Source organism: Salmo salar, chromosome 06 (genome assembly GCF_965601325.2).
Source record: "Salmo salar chromosome 06, fSalSal1, whole genome shotgun sequence".
Lineage (NCBI taxonomy): Eukaryota > Metazoa > Chordata > Actinopteri > Salmoniformes > Salmonidae > Salmo > Salmo salar.
In genome coordinates, this window is record NC_138296.1 from 89031506 (window position 1) to 89046052 (window position 14547).

General features: G+C 42.0%; 1 protein-coding gene across 1 annotated transcript in view; it reads right to left on the reverse strand.

The window, feature by feature from the left end:
• The window catches only part of LOC106608231 (poly(A) polymerase alpha), a 32608-nt gene extending 24894 nt beyond the window's left edge, over positions 1–7714 (reverse strand). Inside the window, exons 1-7 of the mRNA XM_014206067.2 lie at positions 7521–7714; positions 4719–4889; positions 2846–2912; positions 2557–2638; positions 2243–2352; positions 2074–2127; positions 1795–1906 (exon numbers count right to left, since the gene is read on the reverse strand). Coding sequence (XP_014061542.1) covers positions 1795–1906; positions 2074–2127; positions 2243–2352; positions 2557–2638; positions 2846–2912; positions 4719–4889; positions 7521–7528 — 604 coding nt within the window. The 5' untranslated portion in view covers positions 7529–7714. The remainder of the gene's footprint in view (positions 1–1794; positions 1907–2073; positions 2128–2242; positions 2353–2556; positions 2639–2845; positions 2913–4718; positions 4890–7520) is intronic.
• Positions 7715–14547: the final 6833 nt, after the last annotated feature.

The window sequence follows — 14547 nt, forward strand, 5'->3', positions numbered from 1 at the left end:
TTTACCTTGGATCAGTGTACTGAGATACCATTCAGCTAATTATTTTATCCTAAACGACTTACAGTACAGTATATACACAGTACATGCAGTGCATTTGGAAAGTATTCCAACCCCTTTACTTTTTCTACATTTTATTCTAAAATGGATTACATAATTATATATTTTTTCATCAATCTACACACAATACCACATAATGACAAAGCAAAACCAGGTTTTAGAAATGTTTCCAAATGTATTCAAAATAAAAAACAGAAATACCTTAGTTACGTAGGTATTCAGACCCTTTTTTTTTTATGAGACTCAAAATTGAGCTCAGGTGTATCCTGTTTCCATTGATTATCCTTGAGATGTTTCTACAACATGGAGTCAACCTGTGGTAAATTCAATTGATTGGACATTATTTGGAAAGGCACACATTATCTATATAAAAGGTCCCACAGTTGACAGTGGATGTCAGAGCAAAAACCAAGCCATGAGGTCGAAGGAATTGCCCGACGAGCTTCGAGACAGGATTGTGCTGAGGCACAGATCTGGGGAAGGGTACCAAAACATTTCTGCAGCATTGAAGGTCCCCAGGAACACAGTGGCCTCCATCATTCTTAAATGGAAGAAGTTTGAAACCACCAAGACTCTTCCGAGAGCTGGCCGCACGCCAAATTGAGAAATCGGGGGAAATGGGGGGTCAGGAAGGTGACCAAGAACCTGATTGTTACTTTGACAGAGCTCCAGAATTCCTCTGTGGAGTTGGGAGAACCTTCCAGAAGGACATCCATCTCCGCAGCACTCCACCAATCAGGCCTTTATGGTAGAGTGGCCAGATTGAAGCCATTCCTCAGTAAAAGGCACGTGACAGCCCACTTGGAGTTTGCTAAAAGTACCTAAAGGGACTCTCAAACCATGAGAAACAAGACTCTCTGGTCTGATGAAACCAAGATTGAACTCTTTGGCCTGAATGCCAAGCGTCACGTCTGGAGGAAACCTGGCAAAATCCCTACAGTGAAGCATGGTGGTGGCAGCATCATGCTGTGGAGATGTTTTTCAGCAGCAGGGACTGGGAGACGAGTCAGGATCGAGGGAAAGATGAACAGAGAAAAGTAGAGAGAGATCCTTGATGAAAACCTGCTTCAGAACACTCAGGACCTTAGACTGGGGTAAAGGTCCACCTTCCAACAGGACGACGACCCTAAGCACACAGCCAATACAATGCAGGAGTGGCTTTAGAGCAAGTCTCCGAATGTCCTTAATTGGCCCAGCCAGAGCCCGGACTTGAACCCGATTGAACATCTATGAAGACACTAGAAAATAGCTGTGCAGCAACGTTCCCCATGCAACCTGACAGAGCTTGAGAGGATCTGCAGAGAATAATGGGAGAAACTCCCCAAATACAGGTGTGCCAAGCTTGTAGCGTCATACCCAAAAAGACTTGAGGCTGTAATCGCTGCCAAAGGTGCTTCAACAAAGTACAGAGTAAAGAGTCTGAATACTTATGTAAATGTGATATGCATTTTATTTTTAATAAATTAGCAAAAGATCTACCTGTTTTTGATTTGTCATTATTGGGTAGTGTGTAGATTGAGGGGCAGAAACAATTTAATACATTTTAGAATAAGGCTGTAATATAAAATGTAGAGAAAGTCAAGGGGTCTGAATACTTTCCCGAATACACTGTACATTTTAGTATCTGTGACCCCAGCGGGAATCGAACCCATCACCCTGGTGCTGATAACGCCACACTTTCACCAAGTAAACCACATCAGGACCCAAGCTCAGAGGATACAAAGAGCTCCGTATTACCATTGAGACTCCTAATGCAGCGGATGTCAAGGTTCTTCAACAGCCCATCATCTCGAAGGTCCAGATTCTTTGGGATGGTTTGCAATGCTAACCGAGCAAACAGGATGTCGATCTAAAAATACACAACAAACAGTTCATGGACATTTTTTAAAAAGTGGTACATCTCAATACTGGATGTACAGAACCAGTTGTGCATGCATTCCTTGCAATGATGCAAATGTTCACATTATAGGCCTATAAAGAAATCATGAACAAGAAAAATATGTTCAAATGTCACACCTCAATGCTGTCGAAAGACAGCTTTATCACCGGGACAAATGCCTCCTCAACAGCCTGGAAAATAAAGACAGAAGTTCATGGGTATGCATCTTACCTCCAACTCTACCAATACCCACTTCACTCTCACCTACTACCAACACAAGTCCCACTCTACCAATACAATACCCACCCTCAAATCCTTGACTTCCTCCTGCTCCTTCAGCTTGTCCAGGAACGAGGAGAAGAAGTCTGTTCTCTCCACATGCCGAGGAGCCACAAAGAGGGCGTCAATGTCTGCCCCTAGAAGACGAGCACAAGGACAGAAGACCTTGTTTAGATGTAAACTCTGTGGTCATATGTTTTCTGAACTTTTGAATCTGTGTGGTTGGTAGTCATATTCAGTAGGTGCCAAACAGGAAAATATTTTGAAATGAAAATAAGCATTCCTGTTGGACAACAACTCTTACTGGAACTTTTGCAGTGAAAAGTGGACATAACATTTACCTTTAGTGTGAACTCCTAACCTGTACGACCCAAATGTGAATATCTTCCCTCCAACAGTCTCAATCACCGAGGCAGGCAGATTCTAGGAAAAAAATAAAACAATCCGTACATACAATCCTTACAAACTGTTGCATCATGGTAGGTAACAGTGCCATGCGGTTGTCATATCAACCTAATATTATCTGCATACCAAATAGCACACTATTCCCTTTTATAGTGCAGAGTCGATGTTATCACCAGACCTCTTGCTGTATCAGAGAACTGTCTATAGGTGAATGTAAAATAATACCTTTGTCTCACTGACGTCACGGATCCATTCCTTTACCAGTGTGTTGAGTTTTCCCAACACATGTATTCTATGGAAAACAAGGCATGATTTAGAGGAAGTCTGTGGTATTTTGAAATTTAACCCCCTAGTCGATGTTCACGCCCTTGCTGAAATGTAATTAGCATAATAAAAAATAAAAATCTCTCTCTCTCTCTAGCTTAAACTGATGGATTTTTTAGGATCATTTTTATTATGCTAATTAGATTTCAGCATATCTATAAAAAATTGCATTGGATGCATCTCCATCCACTGCATCCGCTGATGCCGCATCGGAGGTGACAGAGCTAGAGTGGTGTTTGTCAGACTATGAGACACCCCGAAAATCGGTGTTCTCAACTGGCAGTTTCATTAAATATTACCCACAAAACACCAGTGTCAACGTCAACAGTGATGAGGCGACTCCGGGATGCTGGCTTTCTAGGCAGAGTTGCAAAGAAAAAGCCATATCTCAGACTGGCCAATAAAAAGAAAAGATTAAGATGGGCAAAAGAACACAGACACTAGACAGAAAAGGTCAGCATCCCGGAGTCGCCTCTTCCCTGTTGACGTTGAGACTGGTGTTTTGTGGGTACTATTTAATGAAGCTGCCAGTTAAGGACTTGTTTGAGAAAAAGACGCCTCACTAGACACTCTAATCTACTTGTCCTCTTGCTCAGTTTTACACCGGGGCCTCCCACTCCTCTTTCTATTCTGGTTATAGCCAGTTTGCGCTGTTCTGTAAAGGGAGTAGTACACAGCGTTGTACGAGATCTTCAGTTTCTTGGCAATTTCTCACATGGAATAGCCTTCATTTCTCAGAACAAGAATAGACTGACGAGTTTCAGAAGAAATGTCTTTGTTTCTGGCCATTTTGAGCCTGTAATTGAACCCACAAACGCTGATGCTCCAGATACTCAACTAGTCTAAAGAAGGCCTGTTTTATTGCTTCTTTAATCAGGACAACAGTTTTCAGCTGTGCTAACATAATTGCAGTAGAGTTTTCTAATGATCAATTAGCCTTTGAAATTTATAAACTTGGATTAGCTAACACAACGTGCCATTGGAACACAGGAGTGATGGTTGCTGATAATGGGCCTCTGTATGCCTATGTAGATATTCCATTAAAAACAATCTGCCGTTTCCAGCTACAATAGTCATTTACAACATTAACAATGTCTACACTGTATTTCTGATCAATTTGACGTCATTTTAAATGGACAAAAAAAAAGTGCTTTTCTTTCAAAAACAAGGACATTTCTAAGTGACCGCAAACTTTTGAAACAGTACTGTATATTTCTTATATCTTTCAGACATAGGACAGACATTATAGATCGTTTCAGGGGAGAGGAGGTGGGATGAATGAGCCAATTACAACAGCAGTAAAGCCAAATAGAAAATGTCTAAAATATCTATAACTTTAAAAATATATCATAAATAACTATAGAAGTATGTCACTTTATAACCACGGCAGGTAGCCTAGCGGTAAGAGTGTTGGGCCAGTAACCGAAAGGTTGCTAGATCGAATCCCCGAGCTGACAAGGTTAAAAATATGTCGTTCTACCTCTGACAAGGTAAAAAAATGTCGTTCTGCCCCTGAACAAGGTAGTTAACCAACTGTTCCCCTGTAGGCCATCATTGTAAATAAGAATTTGTTCTTAACTGACCTGCCTAGTTAAATGTGTAATTTTTTTAAAATACAGTTTACCAAGTACTGACTGAAACCCCAACATAAAAATAATTGGCTGATGTGCTGGCAAGATATTGGATAAAGTTCTCCTCCTCATAGGCCTTGACACTACCTGATATAACTTGTGTCCATTCTAACATGACCTTTTACTAGTGACAACCATCCTACCTGCGTTGAAGTTCCAGCTCCTCTTCAAACACCCCGTACGGTTTCAGGGCCTCAGTCAGCCTTTGTGTGAGGACAAGGTCAGCCTCCTTAGCTTGGACCAGGCTGATAGGAGAAGTGATCCCATAGTGCTTGGGAGTCTCCCGACCCAACGACACCTGGTTAGCAGTTGGACTGAAAACAGGACAGATGTGTTTGTGATCTGAATAAACGTATCGTAAATTCCGTACTATAAGCCGCAACTTTTTTCCCAGGCTTTGAACCTCGCGGCTTAAACAATGACCCGGCTAATATATGGATTTTTCCCGCTTTAAATTTTTTTCTCTCCAAAAAAACACATTCTGTGACGTGCTCAGTTTTTTGGCGGCATGAAGCTTTCATTAGACCAATGAAATTGCCGAACGGGTTAAGGTCAAACAACTATTTTTGTTTAGTGTTTAGATTAAATCGAGCGCTCTCAAACTTCCCATTATTCTGATTACGGTAGTCATTTTGTCACCCTCATCATGGCAAAGACACAGAGAAATGCATATGATGCAGCTTTCAAGTTGAAGGCGATTGATCTGGCTGTTGGAAAAGGAAATAGAGCTGCTGCATGGTAGCTTGGTCTTAATGAGTCGATGATAAAGACGTTGGAAACAGCAGCGTGAGGAATTGACTCAGTGCAAAAAGATAACTAAAGCTTACTGCTAATTATTTATTTTTTTGTTACAAGCCGTGTTTCGTTAAAGCCTATTTATTTTTGTTACAAGCCGTGTTTCGTTAAAGCCTGTGTAAAGTTCATTTGTTTCAATGTACCGGTAGGCACCTGCGGCTTATAGACATGTGCGGCTTATTTATGTTCAAAATAATATATATATTTTTTTTATTCAGGTGCTCTTAATAGTCCGGAAATTACGGTATGTGCCATGTAACAAATGTTACTAGGAATTTTTCTTGGTATTGTACAAAGAAACATCCACACATCAACAATCCATCAATACAAATATACATGACAACCCATACAGAAAGTGCCTAATGGCATCACAGCACATACAAATGTTGCGTGTAGTGTGTCTTTTAAAGTTAGTTCTATACTGACTCCCTAGCATACATTGCCTGCTGTGGTTTCTGTGGGTGTGGTGGTAGAGAAAAACAGACATAGCTATACATCTTCCTATTGGACTCTGGGGAAAAACACAGAGGCTTCTGAATGGATTCTGATGATGTCATGCCTCATTATCTAAAATGTTTTGACTGAACAGAGCCACCAAGGACATAGTGAACATCAACTTGGTGACCTTCTGTAATGTTACAGTTTGATGTTGACATGACATTACAAAGGCCTAACATGCTGACCAGACCAGGCACGCATGTGCCCTCCATCGCGCGCATGTTGGTTTTGTCCATCCACACCAGACACGATCAGGACACGCAGGTTGAAATATCAAAACCAACTCTGAACCAACTGTCAAGTGTCACAAATAGAACCAAGTTCTATTTTAGCGCCTGGCTATTCAGACACGTGCGAGCAGTGTGGGTGCAATGATTGAATAACATACATGTGTACATTTATTTTTGCAACGCGAGCAGTGCTGTTAGCATGTAAGAGAATATATTTTGGTACCAAGCTGATTTGACACGTCTAGTGACCCATCACAATGTAAAACATAACATGCTGACCACACCGCTCTCGTCGCAAAATAAATGTACACATACATGTTATTCAATCATTGCACCCACACTGCTCGCTTGCCTAAAATAGAACTTGGTTGTATTTGTGACACTTGATACGCTGCAAGTCCCTCCTCTCCCATCTCCTTATTGGTTTTTAGGAGCATATACCCACGTGGGTGATTGAAAGATGAACTGAGGTCCACACTCCAGTAGTTGGTGGTAATGCACCTTAAAGTTGGTTGCCTACTGCTATATAAAGTCTGAAGAAGCCAGAAAGAGGAGAGACTATTTGAAACAAACGTTTACCTGTGGATTAAATGTCGGAGAAGAGGACCTTGTGCATTTCAGGTAAAATATCAACCCGTTGTTTATATCCCTGGACAAATTTGCAAGCTAGCTATCTAAGTTGCTAAATGTTTAATGCTTTTCGACCTGTCCACAAATTAATATAGTTGGTTTAGAGTTCGTTTTGATATTTCAACCTGCGTGTCCTGATCGTGTCTGGTGTGGAAGGACAAAACCAACATGATGGCCAGCATGTAAGAGCTACGCCTAAATAACCGCGGGTAAGACTCCTGAACAGCCAACTTTCTCAAACTGGCAATGAAGCCACATGGTATTTTAGTTGTATCTGACATATATTTAACATAATTGCGAAGGACAAAATACAAGCGAATTGGAGTAGTAACAGTAACTAGCGTAACGTTCTTTGTTTGTATTTAACCTTTAGCTTAACGTTTGCAACTGACAAATTCCAATATCAACTTTACACTAAACTTTGGCACTAGCGAACACGTAGCTAACTAACGTTAGCTGGTTACCGAATTAATTACCTGCTAGCTAGCTAGATGGCGCAAACATAGCATAAAGCTAACGTCAACGTGTTTTGTTATGCTAGCTAACTCCTGGAAATGCTAACTAGCCGTTTGCGAATTCACTTGCCAAGAACGCTTGAATGCATTGGGTTGAAAGTCAGACCGTACTAACGATAACTATTGTAGCTAGCTAATACTCAATAATTGCTTCTATACCATTTCCCGCTACAAAACTTGCTACCAAAAATAAATACTTGACAAACTGGCTCGCCACCATCGGTAGGCCCAATCCCCTTTCCAAACACGTATCTTTTCAAAGTAACGAGATACTTACAGGGCCATTGAAACAACCTCCAGCAAGTCCAATCAGCCTTCCCAAAATTCCCTTCTCATACTCGTTTCTTATTTTATTTAGCTAGCTATGTTATTTAACCAGCAACCGAGCAGTGGGATTTACACCTTTTGTTTCCTCTAAACATGGCGCGTATTCAAGCTGTGCGGTCTCTGCAACAAACTCGCACTGTGAGTGGGTTGTGTTAACGTCATAATGTAGAGCACACTTTTATCACATGGGAACTGTAGTCTTTTAAAATAGACGGTAAATTGACTGAACACATTCTCATTTACAGCAACGACCTGGGGAATAGTTTCAGGGGATAGGAGGAGGGGGATGAATGAGTCAATTGTAAGCTTTAAGAGCTCTGTGTAGTAAGTACTCTGAGTTTATCATACATCCTTACCCTAGGAGGGTGTCTATTTATGTATTACTCAGTTTTACCTTCAGGGGGTTGGGTCTAATATATACAGTATAACTCATCTGCTGCATAGCCTTCATGTTTTACTAAACAATAGATGTATTTGAATATCTAGTAGTTGGGTATTCAAGGATTACTTAACAATTTTACAGAAACACATTCACTTGAGTGCAGATGCAAAGTTTGGTAACAGAATGATGGCACAAACCATCATTCTGTTACTAAACTTTGTATTTGCACTGTTAAAGTAAACGTGATTTTTGTTAAAAGTAGTCCTTGTGCATAGAATTATGGTTTGTTTAACTTTTGCAATCATTAGTTTTAGTTTAACCTTTTTTAAAGTGAAAAATCGAAATCTCAGCATCACTGTTACCTGGAATAGAGTACCACAGTATGTCATAATACCCATAATCCTAGCAGTCAAACAGGGAAATGGTTCCATTTGTTTTTCCCCATAGGGGATTTTACAAACACTTCAATTAAGGGCCTGTGCTTTGTGTAGGCTTACCTTGATGTTTTGACAACTGTGTAAATCTCTCTACCCCCAACAAATGAAATTGTAATTAGCTGCTAATGTGGCTATCATAAAGAAATACAAATGCCATGATTATCTGGATGAGGCTGTTGAATCGAGGCAAAGGTAAGAATCTCTGGATTAACTATACATTTACCTTAATGTAATAATGAATGAATTGACTGCTGTATCTTTAAATGTACCTGTTGGGGAACATGTCAGCTAGAGATGAAGTGCAGGATGCTTGTAGTTTTGCATGATATCTACTTTGATTCCAATTAGCATTTTAAAATCTGAGCGTAAAGAGCTGAATATATTGATAAATCACCTTGTCTGAGAAAGATTTACATGGTTATCAAAACGTCACGCCGTGGTAAGCATACACAAAACACAGCCCTTTAAGTGTTTCTAAAAATCCCTTTTATAGGGGGAAAAATGAATAGTGGAAAATGATTGGAACCATTTCCCTTGTCTGTGAAAGTCTCTCACTTGGTTAGAATATCATTTCTTCAAACAATCAATCTTTATTATTAGATTTGCAAATCTGAAGCTGGTTAAAGATCCACTCAACAACAGTGCAGAGTTAAGGGCCCTTCAAACAAGAGTTGGGTCTCAGCCTTTATAGGGAAATACAACCTCTGTCTACGTGTCAGTTTAGCAGGTGTGTGAGATCATGGTGGGAACGTGGTGTACAAACAAGTGATAACAACAGTGTTACTCCTTTTTGCTGATAGGATTGTCGCTGCTGCTCAAGCTAGCCTCTGTTCCCTTCGTATCGTCACACAGCTGTGCCCTTGAAAGATACGGAAAGGACAGGATGGACCAAAAAAGTGTGGTCACTCTGAGGCTCTTTGTTTTTGGCCGCGTGACCAAGCTACTCAGAAACAAGAGGGAAAACACTTCTTATGAGAGAAAGACAGTGGCAATGTACAGGTTTAAAGCTTTACAGCACATGTGTATACAGAGCACTGAGTTTGTAATTTTGCCACGATACCCCGTTTGACCACAAGGTATTATGACATCTTCACTGTGGGGCTCTATAGCACAGCTGTTTTCCCACTTTTTAGGCTTATCCTGATGTTTTGATTAATGTGTAAATCTCTCTCGGACAAGGTCACTTATAAATGTATTTACCCCCAACAAATGTAAATGCTAATGTGGCTATCATAAAGATTGGAACCATTGCAATTCAGATCCTGTGGGTTTGTAATTAGATTATATCACGTGCTAGGGTAGGTGTAGCTCAGGCAAGCGCACATTTTCTTCATAAAATGTACCATTTAGTTGTATCTTTACAAAAACTCAAGAGTCAAAATAGAGGAATGCATGTTTATCTCCTGGGAAAAATAAACAAGGTGTATTGCAAGACTTGATCAACACAGAGCCTTAACACTGTCAGGACAACATTTAAATACCAGTCGACAAGGTCTCCTAGATGTTTGAAGTGTTAACCACATCACACTAGTCTTGTGAATTGTTCCGGAGGGGATATTCCGCCTGAAACAGAAACACATTATTGATTTTGTTTATTTTTATATAAACACTTCAGTTGACTACTTTACTGTAGACCTAGCTACTTCACGTATTGATACCTGACAACAATTCCCATTTATTGTTGAAGTGCAACCTATAGAATGGAGGTAGTAGCCTACTTCTTCTACGCTATCTTGAACCCATTTGGTTTGTGCTCATTTCACCAGCCATCGGCGCTCTGTATATTTAAAAAAATAAATTTTTATACACTGCTCAAAAAAATAAAGGGAACACTTAAACAACACATCCTAGATCTGAATGAAAAATCTTATTAAATACTTTTTTCTTTGCATAGTTGAATGTGCTGACAACAAAATCACACACAAATAATCAATGGAAATCCAATTTCTCAACCCATGGCGGTCTGGATTTGGAGTCACACTCAAAATTAATGTGGAAAACCCCACTACAGGCTGATGCAATTTTGATGTAATGTCCTTAAAACAAGTCAAAATGAGGCTCAGTAGTGTGTGTGGCCTCCACGTGCCTGTATGACCTCCCTACAACGCCTGGGCTTGCTTCTGATGAGGTGGCGGATGGTCTCCTGAGGGATCTCCTCCCAGACCTGGACTAAAGCATCCGCCAACTCCTGGACAGTGTGTGGTGCAACGTGGCGTTGGTGGATGGAGCGAGACATGATGTCCCAGATGTGCTCAATTGGATTCAGGTCTGGGGAACGGGTCGGCCAGTCCATAGCATCAATGCCTTCCTCTTGCAGGAACTGCTGACACACTCCAGCCACATGAGGTCTAGCATTCTTGCATTAGGAGGAACCCAGGGCCAACCGCACCAGCATATGGTCTCACAAGGGGTCTGAGGATCTCATCTCGGTACCTAATGGCAGTCAGGCTACCACCTCTGGCGAGCACATGGAGGGCTGTGCGGCCCCCCAAAGAAATGCCACCCCACACCATGACTGACCCACCGCCAAACCGGTCATGCTGGAGGATGTTGCAGGCAGCAGAACGTTCTCCACGGCGTCTCCAGACTCTGTCACATGTGCTCAGTGTGAACCTGCTTTCATCTGTGAAGAGCACAGGGCGCCAGTGGCGAATTTGCCAATCTTGGTGTTCTCTGGCAAATGCCAAACGTCCTGCACGGTGTTGGGCTGTAAGCACAACCCCCACCTGTGGACGTCGGGCCCTCATACCACCCTCATGGAGTCTGTTTCTGACCGTTTGAGCAGACACATGCACATTTGTGGCCTGCTGGAGGTCATTTTGCAGGGCTCTGGCAGTGCTTCTCCTTGCACAAAGGCGGAGGTAGCGGTCCTGCTGCTGGGTTGTTGCCCTCCTACGGCCTCCTCCACGTCTCCTGATGTACTGGCCTGTCTCCTGGTAGCGCCTCCATGCTCTGGACACTACGCTGACAGACACAGCAAACCTTCTTGCCACAGCTCGCATTGATGTGCCATCCTGGATGAGCTGCACTACCTGAGCCACTTGTGTGGGTTGTAGACTCCGTCTCATGCTACCACTAGAGTGAAAGCACCGCCAGCATTCAAAAGTGACCAAAACATAAGCCAGGAAGCATAGGAACTGAGAAGTGGTCTCCACCTGCAGAACCACTCCTTTATTGGGGGTGTCTTGCTTATTGCCCATAATTTCCACCTGTTGTCTATTCCATTTGCACAACAGCATGTGAAATTTATTGTCAATCAGTGTTGCTTCCTAAGTGGACAGTTTGATTTCACAGAAGTGTGATTGACTTGGAGTTACATTGTGTTGTTTAAGTGTTCCCTTCATTTTTTTGAGCAGTGTATATATAACTTGGCAAGTTAGTTAAGAACAAATTATTATTTACAATGACGGCCTACCGGGGAACAGTGGATTAACTGCCTTGTTCAGGAGCAAAACACAGATTTTTACCTTGTCAGCTCGGGGATTCGATCCAGCAACCTTTCGGTTACTGGCCCAACGCTAGGCTACCTGCCACCCTGATATGCATGTTTCTGTACGTGCCTTTCTGGTGAAAAATCAGATTCTCTTTGTGGGATTTAAAAAAGGAACAACATTACCAGGAAGTCTACAGGGTCGTCTGGCTTGGCCTTGCAGCACTCCATCGTGCCCTCAGTGAGAGAGGGCATCAGGTAGTTTCTCAGGGGGGTGAAGCGAGCCTCCAGCAGCTCATGCTCCTGCCTCTTCACCTCAGTCACGTGACTGTTCTAAAGATACACATACGTGTGTATACAACTACAGCTCCATGGTTTGTTGCTGGTGGCCAACTCTTTGATGGTATACAGTGGTTTTAAGAGTTCACAGGTCTGAGCGGACTGGCTAGAAGTAAGCAATGTGGAGATGAGCCTATATATTCCAAGGGCCACCCACCAAAGGCTTCAGAAAAGGTGTTCTGTGACCCAGGAAACAAAACTGCAAAAGTCAACATTTTACGAATATGAACACTATGGTTTCAAAATTGTAAAAGTTGCACATTAATATTATAAATCGCCACCCTATGATTTTGAAATCAGCGCATTTTGTGTAATTTTTAACTAGCAACATTTTGAGGTTGACATGTTACAATTGTTCCACACGTTAAGTTGTCCATGCTTGCAGAAAGCAATGCATTTACCAGACCGAAGGAATCCCCAAATAATACGAGTTAAGAAGCGTTTGAAACATGCTAAATATATTTTAAAAAATTGGGATGCCAGAACAGTGCTTTATTTAGCTGTGGGGTCAATTTTTGAGAGATGTGTTAGCTAGTGTAACAGCATAGCTTCCGTCCCTCTCCTTGCCCCTACCTGGGCTCGAACCAGGGACCCTCTGCACACATCAACAGCCACCCTCAAAGCATCGCTCCACAAAAGCCGTGGCCCTTGCAGAGCAAGGGCAACAACTACTTCAAGGTCTCAGAGCGAGTGACGTCACCGACTGAAACGCTATTAGCGCGCATCCCGCTAACTAGCTAGCCATTTCATATTGGTTACACTAGCAAACCTCTTTCTTTAGTTTGGCTAGCAGGCAAGAGCAATGATGGCTCTTGTAGACTAAATGCAGCTGCCAAAACCTCCTACATTAACTGAGAACCACTGTACAGACAAAATATATTTCCTCGTTTCGGGATTCATCTGGATCAGTGAAGGCAACGTGTCGCTTGAGCTGATGCAAGGACGAACACACAGTTCTGTGCACCAGTGTGGGAACAAAAGTAACCAAGGTGAAACGGCAGTGTTGCTAGGGAAATTATTCAAGATGTGCTGTGATTTTGATGCCGAATATCCTACCTTTGATTTAAAGAGAACTTATGCTCTTTTACAAGTTTTGAATCGCACAGTGTTCATGTCCATAACGTTAGCTACATAGTGTTACTGACATTTTGCAGTTCTGTTTTCTGGGTCACAGAACAACACTTTTTTTTTTGGTGGGTGGACCTTGACTTAATGAGGGATTCTAAAACGTAGATCCGGAGATGCCCCACCAGCCTGGTGGTGATCTCCATCACAGTACCGCATTGTTCACCTCTGACAGACAATGAAAGACTGACAGATTTCCTCTCACTGCGTTAAGTTCTATTCAATTTACTACAATTACTATACACTGATTCTGATAATTAGGTTGCATATTGGAGTTTTTGAAATGCTTTGGCTAAATCAGTATTATATTCTAGCCTTACCAATTGTGTTCTTGGTGACTCTCCAGCATGTCAAAGTATTTCAGAACCATTTCATCTTCCACATTCTATATTTCTTCAGCTGGTTAAGGTACTTGTCTTGAGAGTAACGTGTCTACTCTGCCTCAGCCTGGTTCTGCACCTGCTCCATTAAGAAGTCATCAGATGCCTCCAGGGAGAAAATAAAATCTGTAAAACACAGGTGGCCTCCCAAGTGGCGCAGCGGTCTAAGGCGTCACTACAGACCCGGGTTCGATCCCCGGCTCTCGTAGCCGGCTGCGACCAGGAGACCCATGAGGCAGTGCAAAATTGGCCCAGCGCCGTGAGGGTTTGACCGGCCGGAAAGCCCTAATTCCCATCGTGCTCTAGCGACTCCTTGTGGTGACCTGCAAGAATAATGACATTTATGAAACCACTAACTCCGCTTCTGTTTTTGTAACATTTCTATCTGAATAATATGAAATCCAACATAAGACGATGCAGCAAGTCTAAATAAAATCTACAAACATGCTTTCACTAAGAACTCGTGCCACAACTCCATACACACACACTACCATATCTCAATTTGAGAGCAAACTCCCCTCAACAGGTGTCCTTCACATAAAGAACTGGGATATGAACACCTTAATTTTGCTCCATGCTGTCCCTTTTAGTGAGGCCAGTTGGACCTGAGCATTGATGGCTTGTGTACACTAGCACATGGTAAATTGCTGTTTTCAGCCACCCCAGAGTGGCTCACTTGTGGGTGTGCTGGCAGCATATAGCAGCACGTTTGATTTGTGCATCAATAATTCAGCATAGCAAGTTTGTATGAAGGTCTGGTTATTTTAAATAGTTTAATCCATTCTCCATTTCATTACTTTATTCACAGGTAAATGGTAATATGCTCTTAACTGCTCTGGTCACAGACTTTGCTGCCTTGTTTCCAATCGTCCACATGGCTGGGA